The sequence below is a fragment of the Harmonia axyridis genome, chromosome 4 (genome assembly GCF_914767665.1).
Source record: "Harmonia axyridis chromosome 4, icHarAxyr1.1, whole genome shotgun sequence".
NCBI lineage: Eukaryota > Metazoa > Arthropoda > Insecta > Coleoptera > Coccinellidae > Harmonia > Harmonia axyridis.
This window is the reverse complement of record NC_059504.1, coordinates 34,601,249-34,617,336: the sequence shown is the minus strand read 5'-3', so window position 1 is coordinate 34,617,336 and position 16,088 is coordinate 34,601,249. Positions and strand designations below refer to the sequence as shown.

Sequence of the window (16,088 nt, the reverse complement as noted above, 5' to 3'; positions counted from 1 at the left end):
TCATTTAAATATTCATTACTGTGATTAATTCTTTTTTAATTATGTTGTTTTATACTTTTTTAATGTAGTATTTGTATTGTTCATTTTGTAATTAATGTTTTGTAGTAAATTTATCGTGTATTATTTCTCATTTCAATTCTCTTTCAATAAATCATCCAAGGTAATACCTCATATGATTCTACAACTATATGTATATTGACCTTCTCTATTGCTTGGAAGAATACGTTATGTGATAACGCATTTACATGAGAAAAACCTAATATGTCATGTATGAGTTTTTATATATGAAACTAATCGAAATACAATGAATGATTGTATTATCATAGTTTCTCGTCATATGTTCTTTTCCATTTTTCATAGATACAAAGTGCAATTTTTCATGATTAAATTGATAAAAATATATTGTTATTTATTCATTTAGCGTTGAGTATTCGTGAAGGTTAGACGTAGTTCTAGTGCGCAATACTGTATATGTCCCCTCCCCAAAGTGAAAGCGAGGGGATAAGTGGTTAGTACCGATAAACATTTACTTTTATATATTTTGAAGATAAGGTAATGGCAACACACAAATGACTTCAAATTTATTGAATTGTGTATTCTGTGCATTGAACATCTGCTAAGAACATAAATATATTCTAAGTTGATGAAATTGAAAAATGATCAAAAATAACATTATGGAAAATACGACGATCTTAAATTGGCTTGAAGAGACCGGATTGGCGAAATTGAAAAATTATGGCAAAAACAAAAAATATATGAGGAGATCAATTCAAATTAAGAATATTTGTAACGGAGTGAAAACTCTCCGAGAAGAAGAAATCAATGAAATGACAAATATAATAAAGAAAATAGATAGAAATAAAGTACCACCGGAAAGTTTAATGGATAACGTTTCCACGGAAAATGTGAATGAAAGTGAGTATAAAGAAAATAATTTGAATGTTCCGAATGTTAACAGAAAGCTTGGGAATGAAGAGAAGAAAAGAAAAGGCGAGGAAAAGAATATGGCACATTTGACAATGCACTTGGAAAGGGCAACTATGATAAAGCATATTCTTGAATTGACGTCAATAAGAATGAGCAAAGGTATGAATCATAAAAAATTCAATCAGTATGCTGTTCGACCGAAAAAAGAAATATTGAATCTCCGTAAACCCCATTCCTTCTGCTTTAAAATGCCAGAGCGAGCAATCGAATAAAACAGAAATGAATCTTTCGATAGTAAATGGGATGAATTAATGAATTTTTGTCTTTCTAAAATATCATCAATATAAGTTGGGTGAAACCGTCAATTCCAATAGAACAAGAATGATGATCTGTTATCATTTAAATATTCATTACTGTGATTAATTCTTTTTTAATTATGTTGTTTTATACTTTTTTAATGTAGTATTTGTATTGTTCATTTTGTAATTAATGTTTTGTAGTAAATTTATCGTGTATTATTTCTCATTTCAATTCTCTTTCAATAAATCATCCAAGGTAATACCTCATATGATTCTACAACTATATGTATATTGACCTTCTCTATTGCTTGGAAGAATACGTTATGTGATAACGCTTTTACATGAGAAAAACCTAATATGTCATGTATGAGTTTTTATATATGAAACTAATCGAAATACAATGAATGATTGTATTATCATAGTACCAATAAACATTTACTTTTATATATTTTGAAGATAAGGTAATGGCAACACACAAATGACTTCAAATTTATTGAATTGTGTATTCTGTGCATTGAACATCTGCTAAGAACATAAATATATTCTAAGTTGATGAAATTGAAAAATGATCAAAAATAACATTATGGAAAATACGACGATCTTAAATTGGCTTGAAGAGACCGGATTGGCGAAATTGAGAAATTATGGCAAAATATATGAGGAGATCAATTCAGATTAAGAATATTTGTAACGGAGTGAAAACTCTCCGAGAAGAAGAAATCAATGAAATGACAAATATAATAAAGAAAATAGATAGAAATAAAGTACCACCGGAAAGTTTAATGGATAACGTTTCCACGGAAAATGTGAATGAAAGTGAGTATAAAGAAAATAAGTTGAATGTTCCGAATGTTAACAGAAAGCTTGGGAATGAAGAGAAGAAAAGAAAAGGCGAGGAAAAGAATATGGCACATTTGACAATGCACTTGGAAATGGCAACTATGATAAAGCATATTCTTGAATTGACGTCAATAAGACTGAGAAAAGGTATGAATCATAAAAAATTCAATCAGTATGCTGTTCGACCGAAAAAAGAAATATTGAATCTCCGTAAACCCCTTTCCTTCTGCTTTAAAATGCCAGAGCGAGCAATCGAATACAACAGAAATGAATCTTTCGATAGTAAATGGGATGAATTAATGAATTTTTGTGTTTCTAAAATATGATCAATATAAGTTGGGTGAAACCGTCAATTTCAATAGAACAAGAATGATGATCTGTTATCATTTAAATATTCATTACTGTGATTAATTCGTTCTAAATTTTGTTGTTTTATACTTTTTTAATGTAGTATTTGTATTGTTCATTTTGTAATTAATGTTTTGTAGTAAATTTATCGTGTATTATTTCTCATTTCAATTCTCTTTCAATAAATCATCCAAGGTAATACCTCATATGATTCTACAACTATATGTATATTGACCTTCTCTATTGCTTGGAAGAATACGTTATGTGATAACGCTTTTACATGAGAAAAACCTAATATGTCATGTATGAGTTTTTAGATATGAAACTAATCGAAATACAATGTGTTTTAGCCCTTTTTGATTATTATGATGTTTAGTTTTGGCAACGTCGCAGATTCTGGCAAATCGAGACGTATGTATTGTTAGATGAAAGAAATAAGATGTATCGGTTGTCGGAAAGAATAGTTAAAGGTTGTTAGTATAAAGTTTTCGGTGTTTCATATAACGGTTTTGGTGTAATAAACGGACATTTTAAATATATTAGGATTACAGTTCATTAGAAGGTCAGTTTGCATTGTATAAGTCCCATTTTGTTCCATTTCAATCCTTATACCCTGTTCCTTTACATCCTTATACAGTGCGGTGCTGTGTGGGAGCAAAGAGCAGTTTATATTGGTAAGATTATTATAACATCATTTTATTGGTTCAAATATAGGGAAAATGCAACATTTTTTGGTCCTTCGAGCCGGATTTTTTGAACTTTAATTCAAGTTTCGGTTACATTTATTTAGGTTTCAATCGGTATACAGAGTTTCGGAACTCATTTTCATTTCATTCCTAATTGTATTCGGAAATATTAATTCAGTTTATTTTGTTCGTTCATACGGTATTGAGCGAAGTAAAAACGTGCGGTAGTTTTTTGTATTTTTTCAGCGGTTATCAAATACGATTCGAGTCCCAGAGTAAGCCTTGTTGCCAAGCGTACACAAAAGTATTCAATTCACAGTTTAGACTCGCGGGGTTAGTTTTCGAGTATTCTGCGCACTTGACTTTCAACACAATGGGTGGAACGTCAACTGAACGGAAAATTAAGATGCTTATTGCTAAGAAAGAATCTTTATTTTCGATACTGCAGAATTTATTGGATTTGTCAAAATCATTAAAAAGTGAAGTAGCTAAAGCTAAATTTTTAACAATGGTCAGTTCAATTAATTCAACAAAGAATGACCTACTGAAAATAATAGACGATATAACAGAGCTCAGTTTTGAAATTAATGATGAGTTCGAACCAGACTTTAATATATTTAGAACGATTGATGAAATGTGTTGTCACATTCAATTTTCAGCGGCTAAATTGGAACGAGAACAAATTCAGAAAGATGTTTCTTCGGTTAATGTTGATTCTCAGGGAAGTTTGGGATTGATACGTAATCTTCCTACATTACCGAAGATTGAATTACCGGAATTTTCGGGAAATATTAGAGAATGGGAAACCTTTTATTCAATATTCAAGAGTTTGATACATGAAAATAAGTTACTTACGGATACTGATAAAGTGAATTATTTAGTAGGTCGTTTGAAAGGTTCTGCGTTGACTATTTGTTCTTCATTAGCTCCTAGTGGAGAAAATTATGAAATCATTTGGAATTCGCTTGTGGAAAAATATCAGGATAAGCGCGCTCTTGCAACTAATTATCTACGCCAAATTTTAGAGTTCAAATCGATACAGGGTGAGTCATCTAAGGGTCTCAATATATTTTTGGAAAAATTTGATTGTGCGGTACAGGCTTTGAAGAAGCTTAAATTAGATGATATGTCGGACTTCATTTTAATGCATCAGGCCCTTTCTAAGATTGATTCTGATACGGTGAGATCGTTTGAAATGACTATTAGGGGTAATGGAATACCTACCTATGAAAATGTGATTAAGTTTGTGAAGGAACAATCGAAAATTTTGGCTCTAAATCAGCAATCAACCATTAGTAGAGGTGATAGCTATAAAACTCGTAATTCGAAATCCTTTTTTGTACAACAAAATAATTCTTGTGTAGGAATGGATCGGTCGAATATATGTATTTTTTGTAATCGGAAAAATCATTCGTTGAGTAGATGTGATAAATTTAAACAACTGTCGCCATCTAAACGATATGCTACAGTACGGGATAATAAATGGTGCTACAATTGCTTATCGCAAAATCACGGGGTAAGAGACTGTCCTTCAGAGAAATTATGTTCAGAGTGTTCCAGAAAACACCACTTCCTATTACATTTAGGACGTATACGGGGTGAACTGGAAAAATATCCAAATTCGAAATCGGATTCGAATACAAATACGTTGGTTTCAACAAATAACAATTTTTGTGCTACTGCTATGGGTGATCGGGATACTCATACGGTTTTATTGTCGACGGTTGTGGTAAATGTTTTGAACGGTTCGGGTAGTTTGAAAAAAGCTAGGTTTTTAGTAGATAGTGGCAGTCAAGTTAACTTACTTACTTATAGGTGTTGTAAGAAATTAGGATTGAAATTTTCACAATGTTCAACGTCAATTCATGGGGTTGGATCTAATTTAAATTCAATCAAAGGTGTTACAAGTATTATTGTTTCGTCTAGGTATGATTTTACTAAGAAATATTCTATTGAGGCATTTTTAGTAGATAAAATTACGGATAAACTTCCAATGGCCAAAATTGATCGCGGTGTTTTAAAGAATTTTGGTAATATACAATTGGCAGATGAAAAATTTGACGAACCAGCTGAAGTTGATGGCATTTTGGGGGCGGATCTTTTCGCGATTATTGTGGGTAATTCGGTACCCTCAGCATCGGGCTCTCCAGTGGCGGTACAAACGGTATTTGGTCATATGATTATGGGAAAGGTTCGTAAGTTAGAGTCAAAGGGGGAGTTCGGTGTATTCTTCAGTTTAAGGGAGGAGTGTCGGTTAAATGACTTGGTTAATAAATTTTGGGAGATGGAACAAGTTCCAAAGAATATTTTGCCGGACCCAGCAGAAGTAATATGCGAAAATTTGTTTTCTACAATTTTCAGTAGAGATTATGAGGGACGTTTCACGGTAGCGCTTCCTTTTAAGAATTCTCCGAATACTTTGGGTAATTCTAAGACAACGGCATTGATTCGGCTCTATTCATTAGAAAGAAGGTTGGCGAAATTTCCGGAGTTTCGTTTGAGTTATAATGAGATAATGAAAGAAGCAATTCAGTTAGGTTATATGCATTTGGTTGAGGATGAATATTTGAAAGATTCAGAACCTGCGTATTACATTCCTCATCATGCTATTGTTAAGCAAGGTAGTTCGAGTACGCCAATTCGTGTGGTTTTAGATGCTAGTACATCATCCGATAATGATGTTTCGTTGAATGACATTTTACATGGTGGTCCAAAATTACAAACCGATTTATTTTCTTTATTGCTGAATTTTAGGTTGTTTCGAATAGCGATTACAGCGGATATTCGACAAATGTATCATCAAATAAAATTAGTTGATTATCAATGGAGGTTTCAAAGATTGCTTTGGCGTTTCAGTCCTGATGATCCGGTTCAGGTATTTGAGTTCAATCGTTTGGCATTTGGGGTAAAATCAAGTCCATATTTAGCTCTTCGTACTATAAAGCAATTGATAAGAGAAAATGGATGTAGTTATCCTTTAGCAACGAAAATAGTTTCGACAGATGTTTACATAGATGATTTGGTTTGCAGCATTCCTTCGGAAGAGGAAGCATTCAATTTGTATTCACAATCAGTGTCATTATTCGCAGAAGGAAAATTCGAGTTAGTTAAGTGGTTTTCTAACTCTTTCGATCTATTGAAGTTAATTCCTAATGACCAACAACTTGTAAATTCGGTAACATTTGGAGCGGAGACAAAAACTGGGTGTTATGTGTCTGTTCGGAATGTAGTGAATGAATCGTTTTATACAATGTTTTCTAGAGTTTTGTCTTGGATTTCTATTTTGCGGATTACGGTTTGGTTACTTAGATTTTTGGGGAAGCCTCCCAAGAGAAAATTTATTATAGCAGATGATTGGAAAAGAGCGGAGATCGTATTGATAAAAATTGTTCAGAATAAAGCATTCGGATCGGAAATAAGGTTATTGAATTCAGAAAAAGAGATCTATGGAAAATTACGCAAATTGACTCCCTTCATCCAAGATGGAGTTCTCAGGGTGGGGGGGCGATTAGAAAATTCTTCGCTCAAGTTTACTAGCCAACACCCTATTCTACTTCCAGGCAAAGATCCTTTTATAATAAAATTAATTCAATACTATCATAAAATAAATCTCCATACTAGTTCATTTCTTTTGGAAGCGTTGTTGAGACAAAAATATTGGATAGTGGGTGGTCGTAATGTTATACGACAGCAAATACATGCCTGTAATCATTGTTTTAGGTTGAAGCCCAGAAATAATTATCCTCTGATGGCGAATTTGCCTGCTTCAAGGGTGAATTCTACTAAAGTATTTTCTCAAACGGGGGTAGATTACTTCGGACCATTCGAAATATCACTCGGTAAAAATAGAAAAACTCAATTATATAAAGGATATGTTTGTTTGTTTATATGTATGAGCGTAAAAGCAGTTCATTTGGAACTCGTCAGTTCCTTATCTACAGATCATTTTTTGCAAGCCTTCAAACGGTTTCTATCTCGAAGGGGTACTTGTAATGTTCTGTATTCAGATAGGGGCACTAACTTTGTGGGTGCTAAAAAAGTTCTTCGCGAAATTAATGAATTTATTAATTCTGATCAATTCATAACTTCTCTTCAAAATGAATTAGCTTTGAATGGTATTGAGTGGAAATTTAATACAGCCGGGGCACCCCACATGGGCGGTTTGTGGGAGAGCAATGTTAAATCGGCTAAGAATCTGATTTATAAGGTAATAGGTACTCAAATTCTAACTTTTGAAGAGTTCAGCACTCTTCTTACGCAGGTGGAAGCTTTATTGAATTCACGTCCTCTTTGTCGTCTGTCATCAGATTCAAGTGCACCGGAAGCATTAACACCTTCACATTTTTTGACAATGTCACCATTGAAATGTATTCCATCGCATGATTTGTCGGATATCAAGTTGAATAGGCTTGATCGTTTTCAACTGATTGACCGGATGGTTCAGGATTTCTGGAAGCGCTGGAAATTAGAGTATTTAACGACTTTACAAACGCGGGAGAAATGGCATTTGAAATGCTCAAATATTGAAGTTGGCACGGTTGTCATATTAAAGTGTGAAAATTCGCCACCACTGCATTGGCCATTGGCGTTAGTCACAGAGGTCCATCCCGGAAAAGATGGTATAGTACGTAATGTAACGCTGAAAACGAGTAAAGGTACCTATACACGACCTGTAGTAAAGGTATGTCCTTTACCGACCCAGTAGTCAGAAGAGTTGACTACTATATATATATTTTTTTTTGGTAGGTTAGTTTTTGTTTCTTTTTTTGGTTAATTTTGTTCTAAGAGGGGATGATTTTGACAAGTTCATTGATTGTATTATCATAGTTTCTCGTCATATGTTCTTTTCCATTTTTCATAGATACAAAGTGCAATTTTTCATGATTAAATTGATAAAAATATATTGTTATTTATTCATTTAGCGTTGAGTATTCGTGAAGGTTAGACGTAGTTCTAGTGCGCAAAACTGTATATGTCCCCTCCCCAAAGTGAAAGCGAGGGGATAAGTGGTTAGTACCGATAAACATTTACTTTTATATATTTTGAATATAAGGTAATGGCAACACAAAAATGACTTCAAATTTATTGAATTGTGTATTCTGTGCATTGAACATCTGCTAAGAACATAAATATATTCTAAGTTGATGAAATTGAAAAATGATCAAAAATAACATTATGGAAAATACGACGATCTTAAATTGGCTTGAAGAGACCGGATTGGCGAAATTGAAAAATTATGGCAAAAACAAAAAATATATGAGGAGATCAATGCAGATTAAGAATATTTGTAACGGAGTGAAAACTCTCCGAGAAGAAGAAATCATTGAAATGACAAATATAATAAAGAAAATAGATAGAAATAAAGTACCACCGGAAAGTTTAATGGATAACGTTTCCACGGAAAATGTGAATGAAAGTGAGTATAAAGAAAATAAGTTGAATGTTCCGAATGTTAACACAAAGCTTGGGAATGAAGAGAAGAAAAGAAAAGGCGAGGAAAAGAATATGGCACATTTGACAATGCACTCGGAAAGGGCAGCTATGATAAAGCATGTTCTTGAATTGACGTCAATAAGAATGAGAAAAGGTATGAATCATAAAAAATTCAATCAGTATGCTGTTCGACCGAAAAAAGAAATATTGAATCTCCGTAAACCCCATTCCTTCTGCTTTAAAATGCCAGAGCGAGCAATCGAATACAACAGAAATGAATCTTTCGATAGTAAATGGGATGAATTAATGAATTTTTGTCTTTCGAAAATATGATCAATATAAGTTGGGTGAAACCGTCAATTTCAATAGAACAAGAATGATGATCTGTTATCATTTAAATATTCATTACTGTGATTAATTCTTTTTTAATTATGTTGTTTTATACTTTTTTAATGTAGTATTTGTATTGTTCATTTTGTAATTAATGTTTTGTAGTAAATTTATCGTGTATTATTTCTCATTTCAATTCTCTTTCAATAAATCATCCAAGGTAATACCTCATATGATTCTACAACTATATGTATATTGACCTTCTCTATTGCTTGGAAGAATACGTTATGTGATAACGCTTTTACATGAGAAAAACCTAATATGTCATGTATGAGTTTTTATATATGAAACTAATCGAAATACAATGAATGATTGTATTATCATAGTTTCTCGTCATATGTTCTTTTCCATTTTTCATAGATACAAAGTGCAATTTTTCATGATTAAATTGATAAAAATATATTGTTATTTATTCATTTAGCGTTGAGTATTCGTGAAGGTTAGACGTAGTTCTAGTGCGCAATACTGTATATGTCCCCTCCCCAAAGTGAAAGCGAGGGGATAAGTGGTTAGTACCGATAAACATTTACTTTTATATATTTTGAAGATAAGGTAATGGCAACACACAAATGACTTCAAATTTATTGAATTGTGTATTCTGTGCATTGAACATCTGCTAAGAACATAAATATATTCTAAGTTGATGAAATTGAAAAATGATCAAAAATAACATTATGGAAAATACGACGATCTTAAATTGGCTTGAAGAGACCGGATTGGCGAAATTGGAAAATTATGGCAAAAACAAAAAATATATGAGGAGATCAATTCAGATTAAGAATATTTGTAACGGAGTGAAAACTCTCCGAGAAGAAGAAATCAATGAAATGACAAATATAATAAAGAAAATAGATAGAAATAAAGTACCACCGGAAAGTTTAATGGATAACGTTTCCACGGAAAATGTGAATGAAAGTGAGTATAAAGAAAATAAGTTGAATGTTCCGAATGTTAACAGAAAGCTTGGGAATGAAGAGAAGAAAAGAAAAGGCGAGGAAAAGAATATGGCACATTTGACAATGCACTTGGAAAGGGCAACTATGATAAAGCATATTCTTGAATTGACGTCAATAAGAATGAGAAAAGGTATGAATCCTAAAATTTTCAATCAGTATGCTGTTCGACCGAAAAAAGAAATATTGAATCTCCGTAAACCCCATTCCTTCTGCTTTAAAATGCCAGAGCGAGCAATCGAATACAACAGGAATGAATCTTTCGATAGTAAATGGGATGAATTAATGAATTTTTGTCTTTCTAAAATATGATCAATATAAGTTGGGTGAAACCGTCAATTTCAATAGAACAAGAATGATGATCTGTTATCATTTAAATATTCATTACTGTGATTAATTCTTTTTTAATTATGTTATTTTATCATTTCGATTCTCTTTCAATAAATCATCCAAGGTAATTCCTCATATGATTCTACAACTATATGTATATTGACCTTCTCTATTGCTTGGAAGAATACGTTATGTGATAACGCATTTACATGAGAAAAACCTAATATGTCATGTATGAGTTTTTATATATGAAACTAATCGAAATACAATGAATGATTGTATTATCATAGTTTCTCGTCATATGTTCTTTTCCATTTTTCATAGATACAAAGTGCAATTTTTCATGATTAAATTGATAAAAATATATTGTTATTTATTCATTTAGCGTTGAGTATTCGTGAAGGTTAGACGTAGTTCTAGTGCGCAATACTGTATATGTCCCCTCCCCAAAGTGAAAGCGAGGGGATAAGTGGTTAGTACCGATAAACATTTACTTTTATATATTTTGAAGATAAGGTAATGGCAACACAAAAATGACTTCAAATTTATTGAATTGTGTATTCTGTGCATTGAACATCTGCTAAGACTATAAATATATTCTAAGTTGATGAAATTGAAAAATGATCAAAAATAACATTATGGAAAATACGACGATCTTAAATTGGCTTGAAGAGACCGGATTGGCGAAATTGAAAAATTATGGCAAAAACAAAAAATATATGAGGAGATCAATTCAAATTAAGAATATTTGTAACGGAGTGAAAACTCTCCGAGAAGAAGAAATCAATGAAATGACAAATATAATAAAGAAAATAGATAGAAATAAAGTACCACCGGAAAGTTTAATGGATAACGTTTCCACGGAAAATGTGAATGAAAGTGAGTATAAAGAAAATAATTTGAATGTTCCGAATGTTAACAGAAAGCTTGGGAATGAAGAGAAGAAAAGAAAAGGCGAGGAAAAGAATATGGCACATTTGACAATGCACTTGGAAAGGGCAACTATGATAAAGCATATTCTTGAATTGACGTCAATAAGAATGAGCAAAGGTATGAATCATAAAAAATTCAATCAGTATGCTGTTCGACCGAAAAAAGAAATATTGAATCTCCGTAAACCCCATTCCTTCTGCTTTAAAATGCCAGAGCGAGCAATCGAATAAAACAGAAATGAATCTTTCGATAGTAAATGGGATGAATTAATGAATTTTTGTCTTTCTAAAATATGATCAATATAAGTTGGGTGAAACCGTCAATTCCAATAGAACAAGAATGATGATCTGTTATCATTTAAATATTCATTACTGTGATTAATTCTTTTTTAATTATGTTATTTTATCATTTCGATTCTCTTTCAATAAATCATCCAAGGTAATTCCTCATATGATTCTACAACTATATGTATATTGACCTTCTCTATTGCTTGGAAGAATACGTTATGTGATAACGCATTTACATGAGAAAAACCTAATATGTCATGTATGAGTTTTTATATATGAAACTAATCGAAATACAATGAATGATTGTATTATCATAGTTTCTCGTCATATCGCCGTTCCGGTGAAACAATGACGTAACTGCAAATTTTTGACATTTTGACTCAACAGCACTATTAGGTCCTAAATTGATGCATCTATACGGAAAAAGAACGACGTAAGTGTACAACCGTCAACGGCCGCAAGATGGCAAATACGTCATTGTTACATTATTGAAGTTTCACCCCTTTATCTTGGAAAATAACGACACATAGGTCAGTTGCGTGTTAGACTTCCCGGGAGGAGTTACTGTTTTAGTGGTAAAACGACGTAATTGCATAGTTAAACGTAATAGTTGAAATTTGTGTGCACCAGTTCAGGAGAACAACGACGTAAGTGTACATTGTGTCATTTTTATTTTATTTTTTTTTAGTTTTTATGTCACAACTGTTCTTTGTGGCAATATTGATCCAAATTCATATGTTTTGGTATGTCATAAATGTATTTTTTGACGTTATTCCTTCGAAATAATGTCGTTGATTGATCTTATGTCAAAAAGATTTTTGTAATAAAAATAAGGCTACAGCGTTCCTTTTGTTCGAATAATTAAAAATTCCACTGTTACTTTATGTTTGACTTTTTTACAGAAACTTTAAGAAGATACAAGTCTTGAACCAGGTACTTAATATGAATTCAAGAGCCGAAAAGATAGTTAATCTCGCTCTTTTTGGAGATCAAAATGAAGCTAATTCAAGAGTTATTTCTGCACTGCCTGGATGCTCCACTTCAAATCCTGAAGAAAATACGTTACTTGATATTTCTAATAACTATGTCATAGAAAATGAAGGCTCAATCAAACTTAGAATAACTAGAACTAAAGAAAATTTGTACCGTGAGGAGACAAGTTCAAGAAGCGATTTTTCTGCAGGTTCGAGTGACAATTACGAGCCTGCAAGTGACAACGATTCGTTAGGCAGTTCGTTAAACTCTATAGACGCAGAAACTGAAACAATTGTCCAAGAGTTGCCCAAAATTTCAGAGGCTATAGAATGCAAAGAAAATTCCCCACAACGTAAAAAAGGTAAAAAGAGGTTACGCAGAACCGAAAATTGGGCAAGCGTAAAAGCCAAAAGCTTAAAGAATAGTGGAAAGAGCTATAAGTCCAGAACAGGAAAACTGATGCCGGCAAAGGAGATGGCACCACCTTGTCCAGATAAATGCGTTTTAGCATGTTCAAAGAAATTTTCCGAGAATGCAAGAGCTCAGATTTTCAGGGAGTATTGGGGAATGGGTTCATTACAGAGACAACGAGATTTCTTGGGTTCGTGTATTGAACAACTTCAACTTAAATATAGGCGAGTCACCTCTGGAGTGCCCCGTAAACCAAACAGTGCATTTTATCTTGTCGTTAATGGAGGGAAAATTCGCGTATGCAAATTATTTTTAATCCGTACCCTTGGAATAACTGAGAGAAAACTCCGAACAGTCATTGAGTCGAAATTATCAGGTACTGGAATTGTAGCTGAAGATAAGCGAGGAAAGCACGGCAAACATAAAAAGGCGGATGAAGAAATAGTGAAGTCGGTACGAGACCATATTAATGCCATTCCAAGGGTTGAGAGTCACTATGTCCGAAAGGATACTACAAGAGAATTCATTGACGGTGGTCTTTCGATTGCTGAATTACATAGGCACTATGTAAGTGAAAGATCTTCTACCCGAGAAACAACTGCCAGCTATGATATGTATGCGAGAATATTTAATACTGAATACAATATAGGATTCTTTATACCTAAAAAGGATCAGTGTGATTTTTGCGAGTCCTTCAAGAATTCAGTTGGTGATGATAAAGAAGCCTTGGAGAATAAATATAATGAACATCTACAAGAAAAAAAATTAAGTAGAGAAGAAAAGGACAAGGACAAGGAAAGAGCCAAAAATAATGAAGTTGTGTTAGCCGTATACGATCTGCAGGCTGTATTACCTGTCCCAACTGGGCAATCATCAGCATTTTTTTATAAAAGTCGATTGAATTGCTACAATTTTACTGTAAGTAAAAAAAACATTTTTGGTAATGTTGTAGGTTGTTGATTTGAAGTTTTTCAATCAAATTGATATTACAGGTAACCGAAATTGGAAGGGATAAATCTCTCTGCTATTTTTGGCATGAAGGTTTAGGCCACAGGGGAGTTAACGAAATTGGTACCTGCATAATGTTATATCTTGAAGAACTTGCAAAATCGAACCCTGGTGTCGACATAGTGTTTTATTCTGACAACTGTGGAGGCCAGCAAAAGAATAGGTATTTCATGAAATACCCTATTATCCTTAAATTAAATATACTTTTCTATCTGATTTCAGATATATGATCGCAGCTTATTTATATGCAGTGGACGCGTATAATATTAATACAATTACGCATAAATATCTTGTTCGCGGGCACACTCAGAACGAGGGTGATGCTGTACATAGTATTGTGGAGAAAAATTTGAAAAGGGCTAAAAACTCAGGGCCAATTTACGTGCCCGACCAATATATTTCACTAATAAGAAATTCAAAAAAAAGAGGCAATCCTCTTGTTGTGAAGGAAATGAATTTCAATAATTTCTTTGATTTAAAAGATTTATATGGAGAAATCGCTCCGAATTTATCGAAAAACGTCGATGGGAAAGAATTTAAAATAAGTGACGTAAGACAACTTGAATTTCAGAAAGGAAGCGACGTTATTCGTTACAAAGTAAGTTTCAACCAAAAGGAATGGGATAGAATAATATTCAGACCAAAGAAGAGACGTGTTTCCGAATTACGGCCTATCAAAGAAATTAAAACAAAACCTGCTTACACACAAAAAATTACAATAACAGAAAATAAAAAAAGAGATCTGAAGAGTTTAGTTGACAACAGAATAATTCCCGAGTTTTATAAGTATTTTTATGATTCTGTTTTATAACTCATATCATTTAAATGTACCTACTATTGATTCTCACCCATTAAAAATATTGACAAAAACGCTGCATTTTGATTCAACATTTTTGGTGAAACAATGACATAATTACAAAATCAACATTAAGTTATTACAATGCTCAATTCAAATTTACATCAATTGAATGTATCCATGATCAACTCTTAGTTCTCATAAAATCGTTGCAAATGAAATGAATTCACTTCTTCAAAACCTACATCTAATAATTTCAAATCAGTTTTTCCTCTCTCCTGAAAAATTCATTAAACTTCAGTTACGTCATTGTTTCACCGGAACGGCGATATGTTCTTTTCCATTTTTCATAGATACAAAGTGCAATTTTTCATGATTAAATTGATAAAAATATATTGTTATTTATTCATTTAGCGTTGAGTATTCGTGAAGGTTAGACGTAGTTCTAGTGCGCAATACTGTATATGTCCCCTCCCCAAAGTGAAAGCGAGGGGATAAGTGGTTAGTACCGATAAACATTTACTTTTATATATTTTAAGATAAGGTAATGGCAACACACAAATTACTTCAAATTTATTGAATTATGTATTCTGTGCATTGAACATCTGCTAAGAACATAAATATATTCTAAGTTGATGAAATTGAAAAATGATCAAAAATAACATTATGGAAAATACGACGATCTTAAATTGGCTTGAAGAGACCGGATTGGCGAAATTGAAATATTATGGCAAAAACAAAAAATATATGAGGAGATCAATTCAGATTAAGAATATTTGTAACGGAGTGAAAACTCTCCGAGAAGAAGAAATCAATGAAATGACAAATATAATAAAGAAAATAGATAGAAATAAAGTACCACCGGAAAGTTTAATGGATAACGTTTCCACGGAAAATGTGAATGAAAGTGAGTATAAAGAAAATAAGTTGAATGTTCCGAATGTTAACAGAAAGCTTGGGAATGAAGAGAAGAAAAGAAAAGGCGAGGAAAAGAATATGGCACATTTGACAATGCACTTGGAAAGGGCAACTATGATAAAGCATATTCTTGAATTGACGTCAATAAGAATGAGAAAAGGTATGAATCATAAAAAATTCAATCAGTATGCTGTTCGTCCGAAAAAAGAAATATTGAATCTCCGTAAACCCCATTCCTTCTGCTTTAAATTGCCAGAGCGACCAATCGAATACAACAGTAATGAATCTTTCGGAACTAAATGGGAAGAATTAATGAATTTTTGTCTTTTCAAAATATGATCAATATTAGTTGGGATGAAACCGCCGATTTCAATAGAACAAGAATGAAGATCTGTTATTATTTAAATATTACTGTCATTAATTCTTCTTTGATTCTGTTGATTTTTACTTCTTAAGTGTAGTATTTGTATTATTCATTTTGTAATTAATGATATGTAGTAAATTTCTTTTGAATTTTTTTTGAAAATTTTAGTCGTTATGTTTTCACCTGCCGC

The 16,088-nt window shown here is 32.5% G+C and overlaps 1 protein-coding gene across 2 annotated transcripts; it reads left to right on the top strand.

The window, feature by feature from the left end:
- The first annotated feature begins 11,756 nt into the window (after positions 1-11,756).
- Positions 11,757-14,700, top strand: LOC123678273. 2 transcript variants are annotated; one of them, XM_045615240.1, is made up of 4 exons: positions 11,757-12,073; positions 12,329-13,730; positions 13,805-13,983; positions 14,043-14,700. In XM_045615240.1, exons 2-4 carry the CDS (start codon positions 12,369-12,371, stop codon positions 14,629-14,631), a joined length of 2,130 nt encoding a protein of 709 aa, XP_045471196.1. In that variant the 5' UTR covers positions 11,757-12,073; positions 12,329-12,368; the 3' UTR covers positions 14,632-14,700. The 2 variants fall into 2 exon arrangements, with proteins under 2 accessions (XP_045471196.1, XP_045471197.1); XM_045615241.1 differs by lacking the exon at positions 11,757-12,073 and having other exon boundaries at positions 12,120-13,730.
- The last annotated feature ends 1,388 nt before the right edge of the window (positions 14,701-16,088 follow it).

Excerpts from the sequence above, each read along its gene's own strand:
- LOC123678273 (XM_045615240.1), top strand. The coding sequence starts at position 12,369 with ATGAATTCAAGAGCCGAAAAGATAGTTAATCTCGCTCTTTTTGGAGAT. Across the intron at positions 13,731-13,804 it reads TGAATTGCTACAATTTTACT|GTAACCGAAATTGGAAGGGA; the intron begins GTAAGTAAAAAA and ends TTGATATTACAG. Across the intron at positions 13,984-14,042 it reads GGAGGCCAGCAAAAGAATAG|ATATATGATCGCAGCTTATT; the intron begins GTATTTCATGAA and ends ATCTGATTTCAG.